Below are 20984 nucleotides of genomic sequence, written 5' to 3' on the forward strand. Positions count from 1 at the left end.
AGCAACAGCAACACAGGGTAGTTTAACAAAGCAATCACGCATTACTAACAACGCTAGAGATGACTTTCTTTTGTTCTTACTCTCCCCTACAATACGTCAAAGCCTCCTGGCAACTGTGTTTGTCTGCCCGTTTCTAATGAATTCAGTCAGATTTAATTTAGACCCTTTCTCGCCTTAAAAACACCGCGAGGCACCGTGAGCTAGCACATGTGCAGTCTGTTAATAGGCAGACAAATCACAGAGTATGTGTGAAAAATAACTGTGGTTTTGCTGTAAAGGATCCACTTTTAAAGCAAGTGTTTGCTGAATGAACAATAAATGTGTGTGCGTGGGTGTGCACATGGACACATGTGGAGGCAACTGCATTTTTTCACAGCACTGACAACTTCAAAGGGCTGCGATGAGAGTGAAAGCTTCCATATGTGACATTTGAAACAAATTGAATAAGTGCTCAACTCCGCATGTGCCAATAATGGACTTTACTTGGGCATGGCTGCCATGCAGATGCAAGGTAACTATAACATAAAGTTCTCCAGACTGTTTCTTCATGTTCATCTTTGCTATATAGAGAGATCCGCTGCTGTTACGCGCATTCTAGGTGTACTTAAAATGATGTTTTGAACATACAAATGCAAGAGCAAATAACACTGCTGAAATAAAATGGTGACATTAGCTGGATTAAAAAAAACTGTTTCATATTTATGATAAACGGCCAAAAACTCAGACATATATGAATTTCAGATAAACCTATTGCACCAGTACACACACTCCAGCACATTATTACTTAAAACAGCTCTTGCTGTGAGAGTAACTCTTAGTCCTACCTTCATATCAATGACAGTCTGCAGAGCCCTGGTTTTGGCCGGATCGGCCTGGAGCTGGTTTCGGCGATGAAGCTCCTGGGGAGGGACCCGGTAAAAATAAGCCTGACGGCTCATCATCTTTAACACTTTCTAAGAGCGTCAGAGCTACTTCAAAAGGCACACCGATCAGTGTCACCAGTTTTATCTCTCCTACATTGTCCTTATATCATCTTTTGTTATGTAACATTACATTATCCACTTCTCTGTCTCGAATTTTGCAAAACAAAACAAAGTTCATCTATGGTCAGCTGGTGCCCGATCTGAAGCTCTCCCTTTTTCCATCTCCAGCAGCAGGTGTCTATTTTCTCTGCCCTCTCTTCTTCTGTCTTCTTTTTCTGTCTCGGTTTGCTAGCAGGTACCTGACACACTTAGTGTTAGGTCATTTGAATCTGCCTCTATCCTGCTTTCAGCCTCAATCTTTCGATTTCTTATCTCTCACTTGTTCTCTGGTTCTCTCTCGCAGATGTCTCTGGCATGCTAAAGCTCTTGCTTAGCAACACTTTCTGCCAGCACATGCGCTAAGCTTTTTATATCAATAATTAATGGTAGCTCTGACCTACAGCTATGCCTACACAAAAAGCACACAAGCTAACAGACACACACATTCCTACACATTAAAGTTACTGTTAGAAAATGGCCCCACACTTCTCTACCATCACTGAAGCTTAGCTTTAAATTGCCTCGCCACTACCCGAGCATCCACGAGTTTAACATCTCATTTCTGTGCAGGTACATGTGTCTAACAAAGATGCCATACAAAGACGTGCCTGCCTAAATTCATTGAAACACTACTTCACAAGGACATTGCTGTGAGCAGTGTTGTTTTTAAGAAATGCAGTTTTGCACCCACAGAGTCAAACATGTTTACAACACGACCGCCCAGCACAACCAGTCTGATCTTCTCGCCACCAAGCGGCTTGACCAGAGCACGGAGAGGATCAGTTTTGGTAATGAGGGAGTGGCCCTTGCTTAAAGGGGCACCTCTGTGATACTGTGCTTTCAATCCCCCACAAACATTTGATTTTAAGAAACCGCAGAGCACCACTGTCGTCTTTATAGAGAACTCAATGTATAAGATGTTTGTGCGGGACTGGAAACCGCTACAGTAAACTAATGAATGACAAAGGTGATCTATAGAGTGAATCCACACATGTATTTTAATAATAATCTAACCACAAAAAGCACATGCTCAGTGAATTCACCATTCAAAAGTTACCTCTAATATTACACTAACAGGACAGAAAATGCTTAAAACATTATAAAGTGTTTTATTTTGTTATAACTTTGCATCACTGTTCATGCATAAATGTACACACCAAAGCCTAAAACTGAGAAGACTGAATGCACTGAAACAGCTCATCATGCCATGAAGCATAACAATCATAAATAAGCAACAGGTTGTCAGTTCTGCCAGTGAGTGGAAATGACAGCAGACAAGGACCTTATCCACGTGTCCGTGTCAGTTGTGGATAAGGAGGGATTACTGCTGTCAGAGCATGCCTCCCACAGACTAGCATTCCCACTGCCACCACAGTTCAAGTCCTTATTAAAGTGACTGATTTGTCACAATGCGCATGTCTGTCTTTTTGACTGCCTGTACACTTTCTTTGGTTCCTCTGAGAAAGTGTGTCTATGAACTTGTTATCAGCAACAGTTCTGCAAACTGTTGTGTCTCTCAGTGGGGAAACGAAGCCCTGCAAGAGAGAACGTCATCAAAGACCGTCCTCTCTGCTCCACATGTGTCCGAGGGACTGAGCATATGGAATGAATAGGATCAAACGTAACACTATAGCAATAAGTGCCGGCATCCTGAGTGAAGGATACGGTCAAAAGGTTCAATTCTAGCCTCAAGGCAATGGTGTCACGTACAGCGTGCACACACCGAAACATGCACTGATAGAGACACACACACATATATGTATGTTCACTAATCGCATTCCTATCCCCTCAACATCAGTGAGAAAAAAGTCAAAAACAAAAGGAAACAGTTGCTTGCCACAAATGTGTCTGCCTATCGGCTCGGTGGATTAAAAGTTTGAAAAGATAAATGGAAAAACTGCGGCGATCAAAGACTTTTGTTGGGAAATAGTTGGAGGTTGCAAGGTGAGGAGAAGCTTTGAGGGGTGTAATCTTGTCCTGATAAACTTTTCCACTCAGACATTCTGGGAAATTAGCAGAGCATGGCAAGTAGGTGGTGCCCATGTTTTGGTGAGGAAAAGGGAAAATTGGTATACGTGTATGCATGTGAGTTTTTTGCAGTAGTCTTCGGATGGTAGCTGAGATGGGTTTCTATAGCAAAGGCTGAAAGTTTGGCTTCTCAAAAAACAAAACACACTGGGATGAACAAAAGAAATAGTGCATAGACAAACATATCCAGACAGAGAGGCAGGATAGACATCAATATTTTGCTGCTGAGCTTGGTGGCATGAGAAAGTAAGCAGAAAGGAAAAGCGGGAAAAAGATTAAAGAAAAAAGATTTGCTGACACGAATTTCCACTTCATTCCAACATGCTGGCATTGGAAAGCTAAAGAGATAAAGGCATGCCAAAAAAGCAGCAGAAGCTCTGAAGCCAGTCATGGTATATAAAAGCAGAACAACAGGGACTCCTTTTTCTCAGCAACAGAGCAGTGCGCAGCCTTAAACGATCACACCGAGCGAGATACAATAGGGGGCCGAACTTTAGAGCCCCGGCTGACCATACGGCATCTGTAGTAGGTTACATATAAAGAATACATGCCATCTCCAAGTAAAAAACTCATTGTGAAAGTGTGAATGTGTGTGTGTTTGGACACATTTGGCAGCAGGTCAGGTCTGGGCAGGAACAGACCAGTGGTGAGGCTGTTATTATTGGGTCTGCAGGGACCTGACGGCTGGGGAGAGTCAATTAGGCCCAGATTTATGCCTCTCAGCGTGTGTGTGTCTCTGTGTGTGTGTATGTGGTCCCATCACACACAACTTTGGCTCAGTTTGTGATTGTAATCGCTGCAGTGGTCAAACTCTGATAGAACACTGCCACTCTGTGGACCTTGCTGGTACTGCAAAAGTTCAGGTGGCCCACTAACACTTTTTAAAAGTGACTAAAATGTGTGGATCCAAATCATTTTTAGTCCAGATCAGTCTATGAGTGCTATGAATGGGCTGAGAAACATGTTTCTATGCTGGATTTGTGCAATTAAGGTATTCGGATCAGTGACAAAGTTGAACAGGAAACACAAGTGAGAGAACACCCCTGTGCACACAACATACATGTGACAACATACATCAGCAGGTGAAGGAGTGATGGAGTGCGCTCTCCATCCGTACACACTGCAAATCCACACATAAGCACAAACAGCTGGTTCAAGTGATTTAACATATGGCCGTCGTCTGTCCTGGATGGTATGCGGAGAAACATCCGTCAGTCCTCTGATTTTCATCATACAAACACACTTTAATGGATGTCTTCAGCTTTCCTTCGATAAAGCACAGAGTTAAGAAGGCCACTTCATTCCAGCAAAAAATAAGTAAATGAAAATGAGAGGCAAACTGAAAAAAGGGGCGTTTATGATCTCAGTTTAAAGTAAACAAGCTGAGATTTAGATTTAGATGAGGAGTAATGGGTGCGGTAATGAAAGGAAGTCGGGCTAGTTTCCTGTGGAGCTAATCAAAAAGCTGACAGCAGTGGTCCCAGATAGAGGCAACAGCTGAGCTACCGTCACCGACTCGCCTTTGCACAACGTAAAGCAAAAATTACAAGATGCCTTCACAGGAAGTAGGCTACTGCTTGGATAAAACAACCTCTGAGCATTTTAATTCATCACCACCCACAAAGTGACAAATGCATTAAACTACTTAACAAATGTTTAAGGCAGTGGTGATGAACGAGCTACACTGAAAAACATATTAGAAAAATGTTGAAACTGTGAGGAGCTTAAAGGGAGCAGCTGAAAGAAGAGAAACATGATGGCAGCAACATGGTTACAAAAAAGACCAAAGCTGGAGCAGGCAAAGTTATGACATGTTACACACAACAAATATGTGGTGGAAAATTCCACATTTAGTTAAATGGCAACAGGTCGGTAACATGTTTGGATCTACAAAGAACATCCAGAACCTAAAACTGCAAAGGAACTTGGTGTTACATCATTAAAAGACTACGATAATCTGATTATCTGATTAATGGTTTTTTAAGAGGCAAACCACAAAATGTTGCTGACTGGCAGTATGTAATAGAGATCTACACAGGCTCGGGAAGTAACTGGAGACTGAAAACTGTCCTCCAGTCTGCCAAAACAAAATTTTACATTTGTTTTGGAACTAAGAGAAACGACATCCTGGCAGTTCAAAAGGCAGCGCCATGATAGTGAAAAAAAGGAGGCACAAGTCTGTCTTAGCAATTTTACCCACCGGACGTGTAACATTCGTTGTTAAAAATATTATTTCAAACTCAGGTATCCTTAATGCAGCCATTCACACCAATTCACTATCAAAATGTGCAATATACAGTGATTTTAAAGGCCTTTAGTCTGACCAGTAAGAATATACAGAAGGGGGCCTATTTACTGAATTCTTTTTTTAGCATTATGTATGTTTTGCTGCATTTTAAATTATTTTATATTTGATAAAGACGTTTGCACACTTGACCAAATAATACGAGGAGAGAGAGATTTATCTATAAGTTTGACTGTATCCCCTGTGTCCGCAAACTAGGCTTGATGATACTGTACCAATCAATTAATGAATGTTTAAGTTCCTAACATGTTTAGATGGAGATCTTAATGAGTCAATAATAGTGACACTAAACAACAGGAAAAGGTTTCCACTTTTTTACCACCACCAAATTATTTTCTTGAAGGCAAAAAAGGGAAGAAACATTTCAAAGACATCATATACACATATATACACACACACACATATATACACACACATATATATATACACACACATATATATATACACACACATATATATATATGTATATATATATATATATATATATATATATATATATATATATTTTTTTTTTTTTTTGAGACCAGAAACTGGGAAACTTGGGGGGGAAACTGAGAGAACAATCACTTCTCTATTCAATCAGGGAGGTCAGGCTGTTTTCACTCATTAATCATACATTAATATTCAGACAAACACAGCATGTTTTTCTACTTTCTAAAATCTGAACTCCCTCTCTCCCTCTCTCCCTGACACATGTCCCCTCCTCCTCCTAGCATATGTTAAGCTGTCCAGTACTTAAAAATAGCACAGCACGCAGTGTGTGTGAGCAGGTACTCACCTCTTACACACACAGCATGGTTAGGTCCCACACATTACACACACACACACACACCCAAACATACACAGCAGTGGTTGCATTAGCATGGACTGAAACACCCACATTCCCCTTAAACAAAATCACCACAGTGACTAAATGGGCGGATATCCCATCAGCCACCCAGAGAGGGAGTGTTCTCACTTGAAAACACTAAGCCGATTGGCTCCAGATGTGTACGCATGCTCATTCACAGACACACGAACACGCGCGCGCACACACACACACAATTTTGTTTTTGAGTTTGCACAGCAGACGCAGAGAGGCAGACAAACAAAGACAGAAAAACAAGAACAGAATGATACAAGCAATATCGGTAGCATGCACCGACATAAAACACACACACACACAGAGGTAGAGAAATTAAAGGCTAAGAAGATTTAGGAGTTAAAAATAGATAAGGCAGTAGTGAGGAGCACAGAGCAGCCTAGTATTGCCCCTAATGGCAGAGAATACCGATACACCTGTGCTACACCAGCACTGGCTGCAGGGCTGCTACATAATAAAACTCTAATTGTGAAAAGAAACAACGGGCAATAGAGACGTATGAGCACCTGAAGAAGTGTTTGTTTTTCCATTGGCTAAACTCAATTTTGATTTATCTAGTTAAGTATTTATTTGAAGGCATAACAAGTCATGGGCTGCAGAATTAAAGATGAATATCAAATGCTGCAAACAGCACAGAAACTGTTGTTTGTTCAGCTACCATATGAGTATACTCAGGAGGACACACGTACACACAGATTATAAAACTGCATGGCTCAACGCAGGCTTAGAGCTCGCCGTATGTTAATCTGGCCCATTGATAAGACCTGCTGAGCTGATTCCTGCTCCCACATTTTGCTTAATACATAGAAACTGACACAAATGTATACAGATTAGGCGTGCATGCACACCTAAGTCAAGTGTGTAATCTCATCAATTAACATTAGCAACACAAATAGTTTAGCATCAGCTTTAAAGTGAAAATGTTTTTAAAACCCTATAGAACAGACAGAACAGACAATGTTTTGGTGTTGAAAATGACATGCTGTGTTAATGTTTTATGATATGCATATGATCATACAGTGGCTTAACTTCCCAAGGATTTTCATTTGGTAATGAGGGATATTTGACTCAGTGACTGTTAAATCAAAAGGTAATTCAGGAAATTCAACCGAGTACCGTGATTCAACCTGCGAGAATTCTACACTAAAGTGTAAAGTGCATAATGCTCAGCCTTCTCTTAAAATTGCTCTGACAGTGCAGATGAATGGTTCAGATGTGTATAAATATCAGCAGGAAAAAGTGTACCTCTCTCAAATGCACGTTCTCCAGCTGGGCTTCAGCCTCCTGTGCTGCCATGGTTATTATGCCTGTCCGCTGTCCCCGTCCCCAGTGTCCCTGACCTTGACCTTGGCTTTGGCCTTGAAGCATCTCTAACAGTCTCTGGATGCTCTCGTCCCGGGCGCCCAGCGTCTGCTTCTGAGAATCAATTCTCATCTCCATCTCTTCCATGGTCTTCCTCAGCAGGGATAGCTCCTTGGCCTGCCGCTCGTGCTCTGACTGCAGTTGGAAGAAGTTCTCCTCTGATGGAACCAGGGGAGGAGGTGAGGAAAAGCCGTCACACCCAGGCACCTGACAGGGACTACAAGGGTGAAGAGAACCAGAGCTGGGTACAATCCCGGGACCTTGGCTAGGACTGTAGAGAGGCTGATTTGGGCTGCTCCTCAGCCCACGCTGAAGGGTGTCAGCTGGGCTGATTCTTTGTGCGGCTACTGCAGTGTTACAGCCGTATCCAGGGCTGTGAATGATGATGTCAGCTTCCTGTTGCCTTGGATTGTAGGTGTTGGATGGGCTGGCTCTAGGGCTGCTCTTTGGTCCAGGACTCTGCAGGTTGCTGGGGCTTTGTCTGGGACTGTGGCCAGGGCTGAGTCCCCCTCTGAGGTCCTGGTCCATATGGAGCTCTCGATAGGAGTTCCCCTGCTGACGGTGCTGCTGGGAGCGACTGTTCATCTCTCTATGAGCCCTCAGCTCCTCCTGAAGCTCCTGAACTGTTAAAGGAAGCTGCTATAAAAGACAAAGTTCCCATTTATTCAATAATTAAATAAACATGAGCAAATCTGCACAACATGTGAAAACACACATATGTAAAGTATGGGACGGTATATGAAGACAGACCTTGTTTCTTCTGTTATTCCCAGGCTGCAGCAGAGAGAGATGATGTAAGACACAAAGACACATGAGAAGCCAAAAGTGAGACATGATAGGAACAAATAACCATTCGCTAGATTCATTTAGACATCTTAATTCACAAAGCTCTTGGAGACTAGTTACACACTATGACCACAAGGGGTCGGGTTTTCTCCTCAAAGCACATGGAGAACACAAAAGCTCCTTTTGTGCTACTTGCAAGTAGAGCAACAGGATTGAGAAAGAGTTTCAAGTACGAAGGAATTCCATATAGAAATAAAAAATCAACTGATGTAAACAAATTTATGAATATTGTAAAATGACCTAAAGAGAGTCCATATTTCAAATTAACAGTAAGTTTACTCCTCCCAAGTTCAAAGGTTTGTGAAGTTGTGAGTATATCATAACAGACTGCAACACAGAGACAGCAAGAAAACAGAAAGTTGTGTCTTTGTGAAGTGATTTCATCTTCTTTCTCTTCTTATCATTACTATTAACAAAAATCCTGTATTCATTTCATATAATTGTCCAAGATTTGACTTTTAGGTTGAGACCTTGAAAACCTTTAACGTTCAGCTAAAATCAATAGAACAACTGGGGGAACCTTTATAGGCTCATAAATATATTTTTTAATTCTTCACGATAAAGAATGGAAATGCATCTAAAACCTTGGCAGGGCTTAACCTGGAACTTAAAATAAATTCTGTGGGTTTAAACAAAATTTGCTGAACTTGACTCATAACCGTAAGGCTGCGGAGGTTCTCCGCTGCAATGACTAACCAATACGCCAATATATTTACCATTTTAACAACTAACCGCTAAATGTCCGTGTGTTGCTGGGGGCAACCAATTTCTTTTGACATTCCTGCTTTTGCAGCACACAAGGCAAAAGAACACAGAATATATTATGTTCGTTTGCTTTTATAGCTTCCTGGTTTTTGATTGGAAATTCAATCAGTGCTTAAAAAGACACATGAAATTGTAACTGTGCTCAAAAAAAGTATAGTCTAAATAAACACACACACACAAACAGCAACTTACAAAATTCAGACAATGATTTATCAGAAAGTTAAATTACAATCTTCTAATCAGTGTGAAGGTGTTACTTATTTTACTCAATTATTCTAAGCTCTTTTTTCCAGTCCAGAAGGTGCATGGAGCCAAGGACACGGAGTGGAGACGTAGGAGGCAGCCGAGGGTGAACACAGATAATCAATGCAACAACAAGCATTGAATATTAAGTCGGAGTGGGAGGAGAGCCCTACACACAAACACGTACACAACCAAGATACAAATACACACGTGCAACTGCGCACGCACACAAACACGCAGCCGACGCAAACATAAGCAAAACAGGCAGATGGTTAGGGGACAAAACTGGTCACTGCTGCTGAGAGAAGAGGTGACATTCCTTATGCTAATAACAAAGTTCTCATGCCAGACTGAACTCTTTCCACAGTCTCTCAAAGAGCAAAAAGGAAAGAAAGAAAATATCCAGGGGAAATGAAGAAAAAAAGAGGTGGAAAGTGACAGGCTGAAAGAAGGGAGGGGAGACGGAGGCGATACGGGAGATTAGCAAGCTTAAGAATAACATCTTCCCTGTGATACAGCTGCTTTTTTCTCTAAAAGCAGGGTTTTTTAAAAGAAGTCTTTTTCAGATTTTACATGTTATATTTTATGTGGGCTGTGAGCCTTATGAGTTATAGTAAAGGTCAAGAGGGAGAGACAAAAAAGAGGAATTTCACAACTAGTCAGGACTGAAAACTGTGATGAGGTAAAGCTTAACTAGGTGTGTGCATCAGTAGCTGCTCAGGGACAGCGCAAGTAAGAGTAAGACAGAACAAGGCGACAGGTTTTTTAAAGTTATTATTGCGCTCACGAGAAAAATACTGTACAAATTAAAAATCAGGGCGTGATCAAGCCCAAAGGTTTGCTCCAGCAAACAGCTAATGAGCATTTTCTTTATATTAACTTCTACGAGCTTCACTTGAGGGCAGGGTGCTGCAGCGTGACTTGTGCAAATAACACAGTCTGCTTTATTTTATAAAGTTTGCTGCTTTCGAAATGAGAAGAATGTGTGTATGCGTGTGTAGGTGTGCGTGTATGTGTCACAGTGTCCTCACACTCTGTGACAATGTGCGATGAAAAAAGCTATAAATATGAATGCAGAGGTGGCTCCTTGGTTACAAGAAGGAGGAGTCAGATGGGAGACTTGGAAGATATGATCAAGGTTTTTGCATGCTTGGTTCAAAGAACAATACAAAAATCTGGGAGTGGAGCTGCTACAGCGATTTCTTAGCGTGAGAGACTCTAGATGAGTTTCATGTTGTATACAACGACTTTTAAGGTGTTTCCATCAGAAAAACAGACACGTGAAGGGAAAAAAAGCTTAAAAAGCAAATGGAGATACTGTCAGGATGAAAAACACAAAGAATTCAGATGAAGGGATAATAGATACGATCCAGTAGCTGTTCAGTGAGGCAGACAAATGGATAATGCCTCGAACTGAATGGACCACACTCCAGGGACAGGTGACACAGGACAGGACTAGTCACTGTCTCTTCAGGAGTAGATGTGAGGGTTTTTAGAAACTTGGAGTGGATGCCACTAGTGCACGTTCCCATGGTAACACAGGGAGCCTCGCAAACATCATTATAAATGAACCGCACAGACGCCTTTCAGTGCAACCTTGAAGTCAGAAACAAAAGGTATGAAGTGAAGTGAGGGGCATGATATGCAGAGGAAATGGGTGGGTCAGCACAAAGAGCCTGAATGGAGTGTGCGAGCAGACACTCCATTCAGGCTTTTTTAAAGAGTGTCATTTTAAAGAACTAAGACCTCAGTAAAATCAAAAATGCAGCATTTACTGTAACAGATATTTGCAGGCTTCTGTTGACTGACGTTTTAATGCTTTTTAATGCCAATGTCTGAACAGTTTGTAACTTCATTTCAAACATACAACCTTACCAGACTTTCTGAGTCACCTCTGTCAGCGAGATTTTGGACCACTGTAACATAGCTAGTAATTAATCCATGTTAGCAGGTCAGCCAGTGTTAAATGATTACCTAATAAGAAAGCTCGAGTAACCTTGGCCAAAAGAGGATGTGACTGAGGCATGGCATTTAATTCATGGGACCCCTGTCTGGTTTTGTGGCTTAAATAAGGTCATGCTACAAACTTAGCATTACAGATTCATGCAGTTAAGTTAAAGCTAGCTGGCTAACCTGTGCTTGTCACCCTGCTAACGTTACAGCTAAATGACCTGACAAAGGGTCAAATCTGACCTGGCCTGACATTTAGCGATCCAGCCCACTTAGGATTTGAGTTTGACACCCCTGCATTACAGCTAACAAATTATAAAATGCTAGTTTCCTATCTTGCCAAATGACTTCAGCAGCTAATATGACCCAAGCTTATATAATATGTTAAACAGTGTTGAATTTAGCCAATACTGAATCATGTAACAGTACAAACCAAAGATTTAAGTAAAAATTGCTTTCTGCAGTACGAGCTGTGGGCGATGGAAGGCAGGGGCAATTAGCCAACACGTCAGTGTAGACCTGCGTCATGTATGTCTCATTGCTGATTTGGCAAGTGCTAACACTAGCCACAAGCAAGACTGACAGACGTTCACCATCAATAACAGCAACAGTTTTATGGGTGTTACACTGAGAACCTTAAATGTGAAGTAATAGTATCGCAGTGTTGTGTTTAGTGGAGAAAATGTCTGTTTTATTTATGCAGCTATTTTTGAAACAAGCTCACCTGCAAATCTTCTTGGTTTGTCCTGTGCTGGTCTTTCACAATGGAGCTCCTCGCTCCCTCCTCTCGCCTCACGCCCTTTTCTCTCTTTCCATCTGGGCTCCAAAAGTTGACGCTGTTCATGCTGGGGCCTGTCCTTCCATCCCTACCTCCTTCCAGTTCTCTTCGCAGGTTGTTGTTCTCTCTCTGCAGATCCCTCAGCTGAGAATGGAGATCAAATGTGGAAACCTCTCCACGTCCAGTCGAATTCATTATCTGTGTGAGTCTTCCAGACTGCCGCCGTAAACTAGAAGTCCCTCCAGAAAGAAAACTCTGGTCTCCACAAGGATCTGACAAGTGATGCATCCCAGAAGATGTGATGTTTGGGCTGCTTCCGGTAGCTGTCGTCCGGCCAGTGTAGGAGGAGCGGCTGGTACTTCTACCTAGTGTCATGGTGCCTTTGGGGTACCCACCAGAGGGTTCCAAGGACTCCCGCTCACTGGGATACATAGTACCTGATGTGGCATATGCAGCACTCAAAGACTGAATATTCTCCATAGACAAGGTTTTACCCCCTGGTGCTGTCGCTGAACCACGCGTTGACCCTTTGCCTGCTTCTGGCTCAGCTTTGATTTTTGAACCTGGCCTTGACACTGACCCTTGTCCCCCAGTCAGTTTAGATGGTGTTGCAGGCACACCTCCTGACACAGAGCCTGGTTCTAACCCTGAACGGGCCCCTGGTGCTGAGCTTACAGCCTGTTTGCCTTTCCCGTGTTTAGGGGACCTTGAGAAACGTGAATGAGATGAGTTGCCATCGGTGTGCCCACTACCTTTTGCAGCAGCAGAAAGCTTGCTCTGTGTGGGCTTGGCTCTAATATTTAAAGGCATCTTCTTCTTTTTTTACATGGCAAAATACAACATCTGAAAAGAAACTGTTAAAGCTGAGAATATGCTCATGTCCTTCGTGGATAACAGAGTAAGTAAAGGCCACGTACTGGCCTCTCAGTTTTCACCTGTCCATGACTGATTGTTTAGGGCTTGAGGCTGACTTTTATTTAGTCCTATTTGAGGAAAGCAGCAGTCACTGTTGGCAGCAGGTCTCCCAGACACACAGGTCAGTGGTCTTGTAATTTCAGCTACAGTGCAGGACATCATGGATTCTAAAAAGGTGAAAGTGAGACAAATCATTTAAAACCAATTTGATTTGGCAGTTAAAGGTTGCATCAACACAAGCAGCTGTACAACCTAAATAAAATTACACCAATGATTTAAATCAAGAACTACCTAATCAACACCAAGCATTAGAAGCAACACCTATATAACAAACAATACTGTCAACTGTACTTCTGGTCACAGCCAGGCTGATGTAATTCATGGTTTGTGGTAATTATTTAATGAACATTTTAAAGAAATTAAACATTTAATTCCCCAGAGAACCTTTTACACAAAGGTACAGGATTAGTGTGCTTCTTCAGGAAAAGAGTTTGGACCAAAGTGCTTTACAACTTGACTTACAATTGCTAAAGTACTCCCTAATCCTCCTTATTAGGGGAGAGTGACAATGTGAGGACAGGAAAGAAATGTCTCTAAGCAGACTGCACATTAGTGGTGCAGTATACTACAGGCTACTTCTACACTCTCGCTCATTATATTTAGAAAACCTCCCACAGTCTCAGTCACCGCAGTAGATGGTGAAAGGATATTAAAAAAAAAAGGAAGATGGACCAGTATGACCATTTCAGCACCATGGACAGCACTAACTCTAGTTATTGCAACGTGCTGGGATTCTAACCTGCAGGGAAAACAAAATTGTGTAATCTGCAGTGGACATAGGAAATTGCAACAATTTTTACCAACTGTCTCTCAGGTGCAATTGCAAATTTGTCATTATGCTTTGCTAGGCTGTCAACATACCTGTACCTTAGGCTCCAGCTAAAACTGGAGAGAAATAGACACCGTAGTACATGTTAAGACTATATCCATATCAAAGTAAGTGCACCCCAGCATCATCCTAGTCCACAATGGGGGCCTGTCTGCAAATCTGCAGAGGCAAATCCACATCATAATCCCTCCTCTAATCCATGAGGATTGGGTCCAGCACTACTCACTACACAGGATTCAACTGAGCGATTGGCTAAGTGTTCTTGTCAGTCATAACATAGCTGTCAATCCCTTATCCACTGTGGAGACAATGAAGTTAGCGTCATGAACCTTCAGTGGTACCCATTTGTGTGTACTTCTGGTATATCAGTGGAGGAATGTGGCCAATAATTAGTAAATATTGTTATTCTATTAATTAGATATTATAATAAAATTACAAACAGGCTCTAAACAATTCTAAATTCTACTCAAGGTAGCTTGGTAAGCTACTATTATAAGCTTTGCCCTTTTGCATTATTCGCATTAAGATGGAGGTATCACAAGTCACTGGTCCATATTCATGGAGACGCGCCAAGTTTACGCCGCTGCACGCTCCCACGTCAAACCATAGCGGCAGAATGAGAAAGGACAGATGAAGGAAGAGCGGAATTCTGAAATAAAGTAGACAACGCCTCACTTCATTTCGGTCCACAAGCCGCTGCACTTACTTCTCAGTTTGCAGCCAGCTGTTGCTGCGAAGAGAAAAGTCGAATCACCGCCCAAACTGCAACGGCATAGATCGGTTGTTCCGGATGATAATTTACAGTCCTTTGGAAGGCTTTTCCTGGAGCTCAACATCCTGCCACCTCAATGGAAAAACTACCGAGCAGACCTAACCGTATTCCATGCGTGGCACGAGTAAAACTGTCGCTGTGCATGTGATTGGGCAGCCTCGACAGAGACGGAGCATAATTCTACTATGACCACCGCATGACGGATTAGTTTCTTGCTCGTATGCACACGGCTACATGAGTTCGGACTCGTACCTTACATAATGATTAATCTGCCGCTAAAACTAAAAGCATACAGTTTAATTTGTTGAAATAATGTTTTCATGTTGGAATTATTTATTTTTTAATAATTCCACAAAGTCCAGGTGCGCACCCAAATGTTTGCCCGAGCTTACCGTACAGGTACCTCTCCATCACTGTAAAGTCCCATCAGTACCCTGTCCGACCTCGGCGCAGGCTCCATGATCTCAGCAGCTCAGCTCATGACCTGTACTGCCATCGGGTCCGCGTGGGCGCGCTCTCCCAGCTGGCGCGTGCGCGACGAAGAGCCGTGGTGGGGCAGCGCGAAGAGCCATGATTGGGTGGTTTCCTGTTTTTCATATACCTATGAATCATGAATTGGGAATGGTACTTGGAAGGTATTACGCAAAGCCAAAGCTCTGAAATTCCCTTTACTACACAGCAGCTGGAACTTAATATTGTTGGGTTTTTTAAACAAAAGAGCCCACACAGACAAAAGTGAGTTTGCTTGAAGTAGATGTAGAGACATAATTTAAGATCACACCATGTGATTGGGTAAAACCGGGCTATTCTGGAATACAAATGTGGTGACTTGTGACAGTGCAGTTAGGAGCTCTCTGAAGTGTATCGGGGAAGTGCAGCTGTTCGGCACGATCCTATTTTGCATTCAACAGACCATAAACCAGAAATTACAGTGAGTAACTATAACTGTATTTGGTCCTGGTTCGGTCTCAGAAAAGAGATCCCGCCAAGCTAGAGTACAGAGACGATGAAAACATGACATGATTTTGTTTTCTCATTAAACAAACAGAAAAAATAGATCATTTAAGTAGGTGATAATGAAGTCCTTAGTGATCTGTAACCTGCAACAAGTGCTGGTTTCATTTCCTCCCTTAACTTAACGGAAGAGAAGTAAAATTCTGTAGACGGCGGAGTGCTCAGTGTTGCTGGTATTTATGAAATCAAGCCATTCAAGGGAAATCAAGTCAAGCTCTCTTATATCGTTGCTTTAGTTAATGTTGCAACCCAAACGTGAATGTGCTCTGAAGACAAATATTATATTTGATAAGCAGTACACCAAAGTGTGTGCATTCACGCAAGCCTATAGCAGATATGCCATGGGATTGTGTCGCCCCCGCATCGTGATTGCATAAAAAGTAATGAATGACTTTAAGCGTGTGGAGCAAAGTACATATAATAAAATGGGTAAATTACAGGTTAAGATGCTAAATAAACGCAATCAAAAGTTCTTCCGTCTGACAAAATATAACGGAAAGGAAAGCTGATATTATTTTCTGCAAATACAAATACAGGTGTTGTAAACCACTGGATTCGGCAAAGGAAAATAAAACAAATCAAGAAAATTTAAGCTAATACATCCAAATGATCATAATAACAATAACAACAAATGACGTCCCAGAGAAACCAACAGAGGAATAAGAACAATATGTATAACATATATATGGAAGAGTTAATAAAATTATAACACCAACCAAATGTATGTGACAGCATGTTAATGGAAGGTCAAGTTTGTTAATATTTAGCGATATGAAGGAGGAAGATCTTTGAAATCATGATTGTCTCTGTTGGCATGTAAAAGTAGGTTATATAAAACTTTCACTCATGTTGTTGTCATAAAATTTGAGGTTATCTGATGACAACGCCATTCTCATTTGATTCCAGAAAAGGGGTTGAGCACATGGGTGATGCGGCCATGACAACACAGACTTTCTGCACAATCGTTTTCTCAGCTGAAGGTACTTCAGTTTGGGAAAAATCTTATCCATCAGAACCAGCACAGCTACGTCCACCTTTTCGAGACAGAATTAGGGATAATTTTAGGATTGTGGGTTAAGTTACAGCCACAAAATTTGTGAAAATATACAGGCTGATTTTACGACTTTACCTTCTCATCCAGAAGCCTCTGTTGAACCATGAAGAAGGCCTGGCGGATCACACCATTCACATTTCCGTTAACACCTCTGGACAGCACAAAAATGGTTTTCACACTCCTGTATACTGCATTATGAAGATTCTCTATACATGACAGCCCAGGAATCCAGTCCCTTTCTTCTAAGCATAGACAAAACCTCCTGTGACCAGAGTTCTCCAGATTGACAGTTAACTCGTTGTAAACCCAGTCCCTCACAGCCTGGTTACTGGTGTCAAACACCACAAAGGCATCATATTGATAATGCGAATCGGTCCCAGCTATCTGGGAGTAGCCTTTGTGTCCAGCCCAGAGCACTTGCAGGCAATACCACATATCCCAGCCGTAGAGGTGCTTCAGTAAAGGAAGAACAGTAAACACCAGAGTCATAAATGAACAGGCAACAAAGGCTACACTACCATATATGTCCTGGCAAGAACGCTGGTCCATGGACAGTATGCTCTCACCCTGCTGAGACTCTGGGAATTCACACCGTACATCTGTGGTCAGATAAGGAATGTGTACCGGTGTAGTACTCAAGAAGTCAGCAAGCCAGGAGGTATTGCAGTCACATTTGAAGGGGTTGGCATGCAGGGTGAGATTCTCAAGGCGAGTGCCATTTTTAAAGAGGACAGGAAGATGCTCCCGGTTCAACTCTTTGATCTGATTGTGACTGAGATACAAATGTTTTAGGGACTTTGCGTTATTAAAGAAATCTTCAGGAATATAACTGAGCCGATTGTGACTGAGGTCCAGGAAGGTAAAATTGACTCCAAATATTACTGCATAATTTGGCAGTTTGTAAAGGAAGTTGTGATTCAGGTTCAGGTAATGTAAACTGGTAAGTGCAGAGATGTTTAGCCATGGGAAATAGTTTAGAGAATTGCTGCTGACGATGAGAGCCCTAAGGCTACTTGGGAGGTTACTCAGCACTTCAGATGAGAGCGATTTTAAATGGTTGTTGGAGATGTCCAGGTAGGTTAGATTTGTCAGGTTCTGGAAGAAATGAGTGTACTTGTTGTTGTCAGAGTCCCACATGATGTTCAGGTGATTTCCAGAGAAGTCAAAGTACTTCAAAGAATTGCAGATCAGCCTTTGGTTGATTCGCATCCCAATAGCATTGTTTGCCAGACTTAGAGCTTCCAATTGATTCAAATTTTCAAGGAACTCAAAACGATGGCCCATGCCCCTCATATTGAAATGAAAGTCATTGTTACTGATATCTAATATCTTCAGAGATGAATTAAGTTCCCTGAAAGCATCGTTATAATAAAGATCAAGCCTATTGTAAGACAAATTAAGAAACTCTAAATGTGTCATACCTTCAAACACCCCACCCCTCAGTGCCTGGTTCATGTAATTGAAGGAAAGGTCTAAACAAACGGCATTCTCCATGCCTGAAACCACATGTTTGTTAAGGTACACGATATCATTCTGAGACAGGTCAAATGTCAGCTTATTTTTGCAATGAAAATTTCTCAAGTCCCACAGTGATGTAATTACTGGAAATCTTTTGTCCAGAACATCTGCTCGGTGCTGGAAGCCCAATAGTGTTGGGATATTTGTCACACTGTCTTCTAACATTTCCAAAGCATTTAATGGGTCTGTTTCCCATACACTGTTTCTAGATGTGACGTCTCTATCCATTAGAGTGAGAGGTTGATTATGAAGAGAGCCTGCATACAGGTTTACATCCACAGTCCCAGGTCGTGAAATTGAGCTGCACTCAAGGAAATTAAGCATGTTCTGGGAGAGGTCAACAGAAGTTAGAGAGGGTAACTGTTTGACAAATGTCATATTAAAAGTGTTAATGAAATTCATTCTCAGCTCTATAACTCTTAGACTTTTTAACTTGGAGAGGACTTCAACGCTTTCACCAGAAAATTTTAGGAAAAAGTTGCCACTCAGAAGAAGATATTGCAGATCAGACATGTTGTTAAAATATGGGGAAAGATTAAGTTCTGGAAAAGTCTTCAGTGGTTCATAGTTATAGATAAGGCTCAGCCACTTGACCCCTGTTAGCTCTTTAAAGAAGGTCCCATTTTGCATAGCATGTGCCAGGAGGTTGTCAGAGAGGTCCAATATTTTCAGTTTCTTCAATGGTCTGAAAAGGTCCTTTGGAAATGTTTTCAGAGAGTTTCCCCTCAAACTTAGGATGGTAATGGAGCTGTTTTCAGAATAAAAGGAGTTTGAATGTAGCTTTAGAGACTGATTATGTGGGCATGGAAAGCAGGGCCTTGCAGCATGGTCACAACGTTGGCAATTCCACTCCAAATTTAAGTCCTCCAGGGCAGTCATTTTGAAAAATGCTTTTTCTAAGACTTCTGTGATTGTATTCTCTCTTAAATCCAGACTCTCCAGTGAGAGTGGCAGTCCTTTAGGGATAGCTGTCAAATTATTATACCCTAATGTGAGGTTTTTCAGTTTGGGGAGCTCTTGGAAAACCTTTTCACTGATGTAAAAGGACTGGTTGCACGGGTTTGCATAAAAGCAGTTCTTGCTGAGGAAGAGCTTTTCGAGATGTGGAGTGTTTAGAGGGTAGATAATGTTGAAGATCTGGTTGTTCTCTAGATGAAGAACTTCCAGGCTCGCTGGTAACCATGGTATGTAGGCAAGACTGTTTCCTGACAAATCCAGATGTTTCAGTGTTAGTAGGGGCTTGAAAGCATACCTGGAGATTTTCACTCTGCAAGACCTGTCTTCCAGAGCTCTCGGACTGCCCGGCTGACAGTTGCCCGATAACTTTAGAGTATGCAGATTTGGGACACCTGTGAAAGCATGCGGCCATACTCGGTTTATCTTAGTCCGGCTTAAATCTATGTAAGCTACAGATGTAGCCTTAATGAAGGGGACGTGCTTGAGTGGTCTGTCACTGCAGTCAACTTTAGTTTCATTCAGATTGGTGTCACATGGTAAAAATTTTGTATTTATGGTCTTCACCAGTGGAAAAAGCTGGCTTAGGATGAGGACATTTTTTACCAGAGCCTGAAAAAAAGTCAACAAAATTAAATTCAGTTGCTTACAACAAGTTTGAGGATACCATATAATATACATAATAAAATATTAACACCACCTGCATCCTACAGTACAGTGCAAAAGTCTTGGACAACCCCTCATTTCTTTACATTTTGCTTCCAAGGACAATGAAATAACAGATTCATAACTGACAACTTAACAAAGAACCAATTTCATGGCAAAGAAAACGCGTATAAAATAGTATTTTTGCATCAACGAGGTGATTCTCTGAGAGCCATTAAGTAAAAAAAACTGACCTATCCCTGTGTGTCCTTAAAACATTTAAAGGAACTGGACAAAAGAAGAAGTGGTACAGTGTCTGAAAGTCATACCCTTTAGAAATATGGGGGTGTCAAGTAGCCATTCTTTAGTTAGGAAAGCAGGGAGAAAAGGCTGAGGTATGCCAGATCACACAAGAACTGGGCTGAAAATCACTGAAATGACAAGAAAGCTTGTCTAAGAGAGTTCAGAGTGAGAGAAAAAAGATTGACTCGTACAAGCGCGCTTTTAAAAAATAAGAGGTGGCTCAAGACTTACACACAGTACCGTAAATCTAATAGAGCCTTATCAGGTGGTTTACATGTACGTAAATGTTTACACTGCGAGTTCAGACTTCCTAAAATGAAATATGACTTTCAAACAGAATATAATGAAAAGTCACTTACCACAGCGCGTGAAGTATGCATCGTGCTCGTAAGAGCACAGGTTATAAGAGGATGACTGTGCTCACACAAGAAGCAGTTTTCATTTATGCAGAAGTGAAAGCAGGTGGTCAGGTATAAAGCAGTCTGATGCAAACCATGTTACCTCTTAAACTCACAAGGGAGATAAACCCCCCCCCCCCAAAAAAAAAAAAACTTCACAAAAGAATATTTGTCCCATGACAATCACTTCTCAATTCAATAGCCACATTTTATCACTTCATAGGGGGTTTCCTATTGGTGGGAAAAAAAATTGAAAGACTTCCTCAAGTAGCTAGAACTTCTGTTAAAAAAAAGAAATGACATTCGATTTCAGTACTAGTTTCAGGAATGCTCTCAATCAGTAACATGTAAAAATTCAAAC

At 41.6% G+C, this 20984-nt stretch overlaps 2 protein-coding genes across 3 annotated transcripts in view; both read right to left on the minus strand.

The window, feature by feature from the left end:
• Positions 1–15813, minus strand: part of LOC113013675 (ERC protein 2-like) — a 158059-nt gene extending 142246 nt beyond the window's left edge. The window contains exons 1-5 of the mRNA XM_026154768.2: positions 15130–15813; positions 12108–13243; positions 8330–8353; positions 7463–8218; positions 825–899 (exon numbers count right to left, since the gene is read on the minus strand). Of these exons, the coding sequence (XP_026010553.1) occupies positions 825–899; positions 7463–8218; positions 8330–8353; positions 12108–12971 (1719 nt within the window). The 5' untranslated portion in view covers positions 12972–13243; positions 15130–15813. The remainder of the gene's footprint in view (positions 1–824; positions 900–7462; positions 8219–8329; positions 8354–12107; positions 13244–15129) is intronic.
• A 340-nt stretch (positions 15814–16153) lies between these two features.
• tlr9 (toll-like receptor 9) lies at positions 16154–20843 on the minus strand. Of its 2 annotated transcripts, XM_080295143.1 has the most exons (4): positions 20585–20843; positions 19576–19889; positions 16881–16956; positions 16154–16785 (listed from the first exon to the last, which is right to left on the minus strand). In XM_080295143.1, exons 1-4 carry the CDS (start codon positions 20603–20605, stop codon positions 16579–16581), a joined length of 618 nt encoding a protein of 205 aa, XP_080151269.1. In that variant the 5' UTR covers positions 20606–20843; the 3' UTR covers positions 16154–16578. The 2 variants fall into 2 exon arrangements, with proteins under 2 accessions (XP_080151269.1, XP_026010555.2); XM_026154770.2 differs by having other exon boundaries at positions 16881–19889.
• Positions 20844–20984: the final 141 nt, after the last annotated feature.

This window comes from Astatotilapia calliptera, chromosome 20 (genome assembly GCF_964374335.1).
Source record: "Astatotilapia calliptera chromosome 20, fAstCal68.1, whole genome shotgun sequence".
Classification (NCBI taxonomy): Eukaryota; Metazoa; Chordata; class Actinopteri; order Cichliformes; family Cichlidae; genus Astatotilapia; species Astatotilapia calliptera.

Bases quoted from the DNA above. Each gene is read 5' to 3' on its own strand.
- tlr9 (XM_026154770.2), bottom strand. From the start codon at position 20,605: ATGCATACTTCACGCGCTGTG. The intron at 19,890-20,584 runs GTAAGTGACTTT...ACTTTTTTTCAG, and splicing joins TGCATACTTCACGCGCTGTG to GCTCTGGTAAAAAATGTCCT. The intron at 16,786-16,880 runs GTAAAGTCGTAA...TGTCTCGAAAAG, and splicing joins AGAGGCTTCTGGATGAGAAG to GTGGACGTAGCTGTGCTGGT.